Source organism: Crocuta crocuta, unplaced genomic scaffold (assembly GCF_008692635.1).
Source record: "Crocuta crocuta isolate KB4526 unplaced genomic scaffold, BGI_CrCroc_1.0 scaffold111, whole genome shotgun sequence".
Classification (NCBI taxonomy): Eukaryota; Metazoa; Chordata; class Mammalia; order Carnivora; family Hyaenidae; genus Crocuta; species Crocuta crocuta.
Genome location: NW_027527611.1, coordinates 3,292,935 through 3,301,712, shown reverse-complemented (window position 1 = coordinate 3,301,712; position 8,778 = coordinate 3,292,935). Strand labels below are relative to the sequence as shown.

The 8,778-nt window shown below is 43.7% G+C and overlaps 1 protein-coding gene across 1 annotated transcript in view; it reads right to left on the bottom strand.

Moving 5' to 3' along the window:
• DLGAP2 (DLG associated protein 2) overlaps window positions 1–1,734 on the bottom strand; it is a 608,379-nt gene extending 606,645 nt beyond the window's left edge. The window contains exon 1 of the mRNA XM_077771905.1: window positions 1,633–1,734. Within this exon, the coding sequence (XP_077628031.1) occupies window positions 1,633–1,647 (15 nt within the window). The 5' untranslated portion in view covers window positions 1,648–1,734. The remainder of the gene's footprint in view (window positions 1–1,632) is intronic.
• Between the last annotated feature and the right edge of the window lie 7,044 nt (window positions 1,735–8,778).

Below are 8,778 nucleotides of genomic sequence, written 5' to 3'. Positions count from 1 at the left end.
TCCTGAACGAGAGCAACAGCCCCCTCCCAGGTACTCAGACACAGAGCAAGATGAGGGAAGGGGATGAACTACCTGACTCCGGCAAACCTCAGGGGCTTCGCTGGTGGCGGGGGGCGGGGGGACCCTCAAGGCCACTCGGCAATGTCTGGAGACACTTCTGTCTCCACGGCTGGAGGGAGGGTGGGGCTGGAGGTCTGGGATGCCGAGCGTCCCGCACACGGCAGGCCCACCCCAACCACGACAATCCCCTGGTTCGGAACGCAGGCCAACCCCTCAGACACCGTCGCTGCACCTGCACAGGCTCCCAAGGTCAGGGCTCTGCCCTCTGAAGCAGAACCTACGGAGACGACCTCATCCAGTAACCAGCTGTCTCGGCTGAAGGCACGTGAGCCGCACAGCCAGGGAGGGGGCTGGTCTGATGGCATAGGTGGCGGCGGCAGAGGGGAGTCACAGGGAGGTAGGAGCCCTGGCAGCTCCCTCACCTCCGCAATCCCCATTTGGGATAAAGTCTACTGTTGTCACCTCACATGGGAGAACCACACCCATCAGTCAAGAACAGGGTGGAGGCGGGCGGGCTGCCAAGTGGCTCCAGCAGTGGCCTCCACGTGGGACCAGCCCAGGACCACAGCCGCCCGCACCTCTGAATGACCCGCCCCAGGAGCAACACCAAAACACACACCAGCAACGTCAGAACTGCTCTCAGGCTTCCTGGGGCCTACACTGTGCCCACGCGGCCCATCCCCGCTAGGGGCTTGTGCATCTGGGGGTGGTGTCCTCGTCACGAGGGGGTCCCAGCAGTGGGGCTGGCGGCCGAGCATAGGACCTCTTTATCCAGCCCCATGAAAAGGCCCATGATGCACCTAACATCCTTTGTAACAAACACCTTCTCTGCTCAAAGAAACCAGAGTGAACTCTGCTCTCAGACCAAGGGCCGCAGCTAATCCCCAGCAGAAGGGGGTGCTGACGGTCTCGAGCTTCGAGGACGCTGAGGAGTGAAGAGCCCTGACGAGGCCCCACGGACAGTCTGCTGGGGCAGAGGGGGCGCACGGACGGTGTGGTCTACCNGGGGGGGCGGGGTCCAGCTGACGGTGTGGTCTACCCGCTGTCCCTGGGCGGGGTCCAGCTGACGGTGTGGTCCACCTGTCGGCCCTGAGGAGGGAAGGCCACAGCCCTGCCCTCACATGTCTCCAGCCGTGTCTGCAGGCAGGTGCGTGGTGTGTGGGGCTGCTGAGGATTCCTGGAACACCGGGTATTAGGGATTTGGGGATGTGAGGCAGTCCACCTGCTGTGGTTTGGACCTGTGTGTCCCTGCTGTCACCTGCTCCTGGGTCCCCCACACACACACACCACCACTGCCGAGGCCACATGAAGGTCTCCACCAGAAACCATTTCGAAAGAACCAGAGCTGCCAGGGAAGCTCCATTCTGGGGAAGGGGGGGCTGGGTCTGTCCATGGCCATCACCTGCTCCACAGACACACGGCACTGAGGCCACACATCCAAGAAGCCTGACCTCATCACAGCGCTCAGGGCGTCCCCAGGGGCTCAGAGCAGCCACCTGTGTGCCTGGAGAGCATCCTCCCTCCCGCCACCCGCTGGGAGGCCAGAGGACGGAAGGAAAGCAGGGACATTACCTGAGCGGTCCCCATGGTGGCCGGACGGGGTGCAGGCCGAGCGTCCCAGGGCAGCTGCGCTGAAACCGGGCCGGTCTTACGGCCGCGCCTCAGGTGCAGGGAAGGCCTAAGATGAGGAATGGATAGAAATGGGGAAAAATATGATAAAAAAATGATAAGCAACCACCCCCCCATGGAAAAGAAAACACATGGAATGTGCCTAGAAAACACGCCACTGAGCAATACTTACATCAATGGAGGAGAGCACGTTAGCAGAGAAGCTGCATATAAAAAATGACACAGGACCCTGCCATGTAATGACACGCCGTGTAAGAGCAGACATAGGATTTCATTATGAAAAACATTTCATTTCTCAATCAGGGTCTGAAATTGCGATACATCAGCTTTCCCAGATTAAAATATGCAACCAGAAATAACGCAAGAACATACTTTAAATCAGAGGTATGATCTCTCCGGTAATTCAATGGCAGAAGCAGTATTTGTGAACTTGGGCTAGCTGTGCAAGGAACCAGGCAGATTCCAAGAAACCAGAGCAGTACCAGGAGTATGAACAATTGCTCATCCTCTTTCCAGGAAAAAAAAAAAAAAAGCACTATGCCCTGATAAATCTGAGGGCAGCATTTTAAAATGCTAGAACATACATTTTGATAAATTCTAAAATTCTGCTTTTTTCACTGCACATNCAACCAAGTGAATCAGATGAAACAGGAAAAGCTTTCAGAGGACGCTTGTTTATATCATCAACCAGAAAAACACACTTGCTTTTCTCACTAAGCTGGGTTGACCACAAAATGCTTCCTACAATACACTTTACGTGGCCCTCAGAAACCATGATCAGGTTCTATAAAGTTCCATGAAGGTCCTGCTAGATGCACCCCATCTTCTGAAACTTATTCTGTCGCCAAACTCTGGCCAAATAGTCACGTTACACAACACCGTGTCCTTACTTTTGAATGTACGAATCTAATAAGGTAAGAAAATCAGCTGTGTTTTTAGGTGAGCAAGCACAGTCTGCAAATACAGGTAATAATGGCCAAGTTGGAAATTAACTCCTGGTTTCTGGGGACCACTGTATATGTCTGCTTTGACTGTCAGCTAAACCATATATTTATTTCCAGGCATTTCTTGTTGAAATTCTGCCTTTCCAGAACTGACACACTGCTGGTCACACACTTCCTGCACCAGGATCTCCCCATTTTTTCCTGCCTGAACACTCACACTGACTTTACAAACCCCTTGCTTTTTGGCATTTAGGTTGTTTCCAATTTTCCCGTTTTGCTAAGAATTCTGCACAGTTTCATATGCTTCTCGGTGAGTTTGTGTGGAACAGATTTCCAGGAGTGAAGTTGTTACCGGGTCACAGGACTTGTGTGTTTTTAGTCTAGGACACTGCCACACGTGTGCCAGTGCACACATCACACATCACCAGGTTTACTGCACACCTCTGGTGGTAGAAAAGTTTCCCACTACTTGCATGGATTTGGAAGAACTTTTGTTATGATTATTGATCAAATTTATTTCCGCGCAAACTGCTTGTTCCATAGATTTGTCTAACTATGTAGTATCTCTTTATATATTCCAGACCATCTGTCTGCTCTATAGGCTGCAACGATTTTCCTTTTTTCTCGTGCGTTAACTTCCTCAGCAGTGTCTTACAACAACCTTGTTGCATCTGATAGAATTTATGTCCAAACCTACCAATCCCTTCTCTAAGGGCTTCTATCATTACGCAGATCTTCCCAATTCCACAGTTAAAAAAAACACATTTGACAAAATTTTGTTTTAGCATTTCTACAACTATTTCTAACAACGAGATCATTGATGCATTTGAAACTTTTCTGAGTTGCCAAGTAGAAATTTTATTTTCTCTCCAATGGCTAACCAATGATCGCAACAAATGTGCCGAATAATCAATATTTTCTCCACCAACCTGAAAATGCCACTCACATAGAAAAGACTGGTGTACAAATTAATTTACCTCCCGTGGCATTTATACATGTTTTCCCCTCTAGCAGACCAGAGCTCACGCTATTCAGATCTTCTTTAAAACTTTACTGAACACCTTGTGAATTCTTTCTTCCACGTTGACTTTCTTATCCCTTAATCAAATCTCATTCCCCACCTCCACTGGCCCCCTCAAACAGGATTGTGACTGAAGTATCTCACACACACACACACACACACACACACACACACACACACACACACCCCTGAAGTGAAGTGATGGGTTTTAATAACGAAGTTTGCCATTAAAGTATGCTTCCCTACCAAGCACTTGGTAATGTTTTACATCCTTTCCAAGTATTTCAAAGTTTGGGGTATTTTTTCCCCTATAGACCTTATACATTCCTTTTTCTCCCAAGGCGTTTTGTAGGGTTTGTTTCTGAGAATGGACCTATTTTGCCATTACTTTATGACATACAGTATAGTTAATGATTTTTATTTTACTGATCTTGTATGTGTTCTACATAACCCATGTTCCCACTTACCTAATAGATTATGTATGGTCTCTTCCTTTCTCCCCTGAACATTTCTAATATTCCACCTTTTTTACCTTCCCATTTAACCATAACTGGAGACCCCAGAATAATCAGGACTAATGGTGAGAATTCTGGTGCTGCTTCTTGGTTCCACAGTTTAGAATTTCCTAGTAACTGCTCTGCTCGCTGCGGGGCTTCTGATTATATTCTGACTCTATGAAGGAAGTGTCCTGCCCATACTCACTCACAGAATTCTACCCTAAGTGGCCACTATGTGGTCTCAGCATCCTTCAGTGTCTGTGATGCATCCATGATTTTTTTCTGCTAACAGGCCCATCTTATGGGTCACTAACATAGAGATCCTTTTATTGAAATAATCTTGCATTTATGAAACAAAGCCATTTGATCATATTAAATATACACTTAGATGCAATTTGCTAATATTTTGTTTAGGAAATTTATATTTACATTTTTAAGTAAAATTAGCCTTTTTCTACTATATTGTCAAGTTTGGGAATTACTTATTAAAAGAGAGTGATGGTGGGCACCCAAGTGGCTCAGTCAGTTAAGCATCCAACTCTTGATCTCCGCTCAAGTCATAATCTCACATGCTGTGCTGACGGCATGGAGCCTGCCTGGGTGTCTCTCTCCCCTTCCCTCTCTTGCTGCCCCTGCCTCTCTCACTCTCTCTCTCTCTCTCTCAAAATAAATAAAATTAAATTTAAAAAGAGAGAGTAATGGGTATAACTGAACTAGTCTGGATAACAGAATTATCAATTCATAGAAATTTGTATAGAGTTCACCTATAAAACAACTGATCCAGTGTCTTTCACAAAAGTACACCTAAGAAAATGTTTTATTTTCCTATAGTTACTAGTCCATTCATATTTTCTAGCTTTTGTTACACCAACTTATTTGATTTATATTCACCAAGAAAACCAAACATTCCATCTTGATTTTCAAATTTCTCAGCAAAAACTTCTACTGATAATATGGTCCTTTTAACTATGATTCTATCACATTCTTTACCCCTAACTCTTCATACTGTTAAATTTTCTCTTGAAATTTTTTTAATCTTGCACAACTTTATCCTCAAGACATTTTTGGCATGTTCTTCTTTGTTGTTGAATATTAATACTTCTTTGTATTTTTTATTGAAGTATAAAATGTTCTGTTAAAAACCCACAGGATTCTGTGTTGTATTTAATCTGATCTGACAGTTTTTGTTTGTAAGGTCTAAGGTTCGCCCACCCATGTTTATTGTGATTACTGATAAACCAGGATTATATGGTCCTGATAGCTCCTGTTTAGTTTTTCTTTGTACTTTTTATTCTTTACTGCCTTATAATAGGATTTTTCACTGCTTTCTCAGTGCCTATATGTTCTATTTCTCCCTTAACAGTTTTAACATATGCAATTAAACATATATTTTTCTAGCAAAACCACTGATCAATTAGTATCTCCAATATCCTCTTGAACAAAAGAACATTAGGGAGCTCACACTTCCCCCCAATTGACAATGCCCTCCCCATACTGCAGCTGCTCTGATATTACTACCGTGTGGATACCAAGTACGACTGCTCATTAAACAAAGGAAAGTAAATTACTTACTCTGAAATCAATCCTTATAAATAAATGTGTCCTTGATCTCTTTGCTACCACCCGTTTGGGTTCATTTTTCCTCATGCTTAAAAATATCTTCTTGTTTTTCTTTCATCATGGTCTCTGTGTGACAACCTTTCCAGGTCCTTGAAAATGTCTTTATTTTGCCCTCAGTAGAGAATGACAGTTACACAAGTATGGAATTCAACAAATCCAATGATAGCTTCAGGCCTCTGTTGTTACCTTTGAGAAATTTCTCACCGATCTATAAGCAATTTCTGTCCTCTTGACTAAGTCTTTGAGGATTCTGTCTTTACCCTGCATACTGTGGTGTTTTACAAGGATGGGTCAAGTTATGTGTCTTGTTGGCCTATTCTGTCCTAAAAGGTGGTACATTTTTTCTGTACCCTTTTTTTACTTAAGTTTTTATTTAGATTCCAAATAGTTAACATACAGGGTAATACTGGTTTCAGGTGTACAATATAGGGATTCAACACTTCCACACAACACACAGTGCTCACCACGACAGGTGAGTCCTTCACCCCATCACCTGTGTCGCCATCCCCCCCCCACCCCCCCGGTGACCATCAGTGTGTCCTCTGGAGTTAGGAGTCTGTTTTCTGGTTTGTCTCTTTTTTTCCCCTTTGCTCGTTTGTTTTGTTTCTTAAATTCTACATACTATTGAAACCCTGTGTTATTTGTCAGGTGGTACAAATTACCAAACTGAAAACAGTATTCCTCAATTTGGAAAGATTACTGGCTATTTTATACAAACTCACCCCTATTATTTCTTTCTTTAGCTTCTCTCAGATGCATGTCTTGTCTTTTAGATCTATTCACTGCACCACTAACTGTGGTTTCTCATCTGTTCTTTCTGTGGTTAATAATAGGATATTTCTTTAGCTTCATCTTCTAGTTCACTAATTTTTTTTCAGCTATGTCTGATCTGTGAATATCTACTGAGATTTATTTTCAAGGGCTATAATTTCTATAGTATTTGTAATTGGTTCTTTCACATCATCTCCTACTCTATCAGCTGTCCCACATAGCACACAGACTAAAAACAGGGATCTGAACACAACCGAATCTGGGATCCAGCCTCCATCAGAAACACTTCCTCAGAACGTCAGTTACATAAGCACTGCGTGCTGTTTCCTAACGTGTAAACTGGAGCTAACAACAGGACCGACAGCGTCAGGTAGTTGTGAGGACTGAGTTCTTCCTGCGAAGTCCTCAGAACACTGATGGGAACATCTTAAGATTCAACACATGTTGCAAACATGGTCCCTGGGAAGAAAGCGCTCGCCCGCAGAGTTTACGCCCGGTGCACCTGTGAGCCTGTGACTTCATCACTCATACCAACGCAGGTGTGTGCAACCTCTTTTCTAATCTCCACGGCTTCTAACCTGAAGGAACAAAATTCTTGTTCTACAATTCTTCCCTGTAGAGTGGAATGAGGGCATCCCACTCCTACTGTACAGAGGAGCTTCGGGGTCTTTCTCTGAACTTTCTTCTGGTTTATCCTTTAAATCTACTTTACCAGGAGGCTGCCTCAGTGTGTTCTGTACTTCAGTGTGTTCTGTATTCCAAGTGATGACTGCATTTCCATGGCCTATTTTTCATCACCTGTTCGTCCACCTTGCTCACACTGTAAGCAGCCAGGAGCCACCTTTCTGGGGCTCCAGAAGGCTGTGAAGCAAGGTGACAAGCATCTCCTTCTTGATTCGCTGGCGAAACATGGACTCTCCATCAGGGAGGAAAGCAGGGGCTTCAGACTTGAGGCTCTTCTGAGTGTGCAGCGTTGAGATGAGAGAAAGGGCTGTGCTTACCCAGCTCCCGAGGGAGATCGTCTAGGTCAGGGGAGCAGGCCCCTTGCTGAGGGTCGGGTCAGCAGCACCCTGAGCTTTTTTGGCCCTTAACCTTCTTTGGAACTACACTGAGTAATTGTAATAGACATTTAACTTTCCATTTTTATTCTTCAGTGCTGAAAACAATAGCTTTTAAGAAACCACACACACACACACACACACACACACACAGCCTTCAAGGATGCAAGGCACAGCATAGTCCCTATTTACATTTTACATGGGGTATTTTCTCAAATAAAAAGAAACAAGACAAGATTATAGGAATCTACTTTCAAAATCACAAAACATTTTTCTGATTACAGCATATATACATGAGTATAAATATTACACCAAATATTACCTACCTAATTTCTAATATCCACAAATATTTCAATGGACCATCCCAAAATATCTCAGGTGCTTTTTATCTTTCAAAAAGGAACATGAACCACATGTTACTACCCTTGTGATAACAGGAGCTGAGCTCACAACATGGTCGATGTGCTGCTCCCTTAGTGTTATGAGAAAATACAGACATTTCAAATTCTGTTTAGTTGGTTGGAAGGTAATCAAGTCAACAGCATAAAAATATCTTCTATTATAGTTAAGAAGTGCTTATGGCAAAGCATAACTGAATAATGCAAAATAATTCCACATGCAATTCTACTGATCTCATTTTGCCACTTACACGATACACAGAGATCAATCATTCCCTCCCCGGACCCTCCCAGCCAAAGCAATCCTCATCCTTATTTCCCAGCAAACGTGAATTAACCGCCTTCCACATTTCCACAGACATGGAGAAAAAGTAGCATCTGTCCATAGATATGTGTACAGACCTTCACCCTGATGTAATTCTTCTAAATATCATATATTTAGGATCAGGTCAAAAAGTATGAACAGAACAATAAACAATTTGAAAACAATTCATTCAACATTATCAATTCAGATAAATATTACAATAGCATTATTTTGCCTCTAGGCATCAAATTAGAGGTGCCCATGTAATAGAAAGCTTCCATGTTTACAGAATGAGATTGTCTAAGAAAATTTTTATATACAAAAATATGTACTCAAAAGGACTATGAAATTCCATCAATGCTTTATAAATTTGTATTTCACTATACACATGTCAGCATCATCACTCTAGTTTCCTCTACTCCAAAGTTGCAGGTCTTAATTTCAATCTGATTTCTCCACTCAGTTTAGAAACTTAG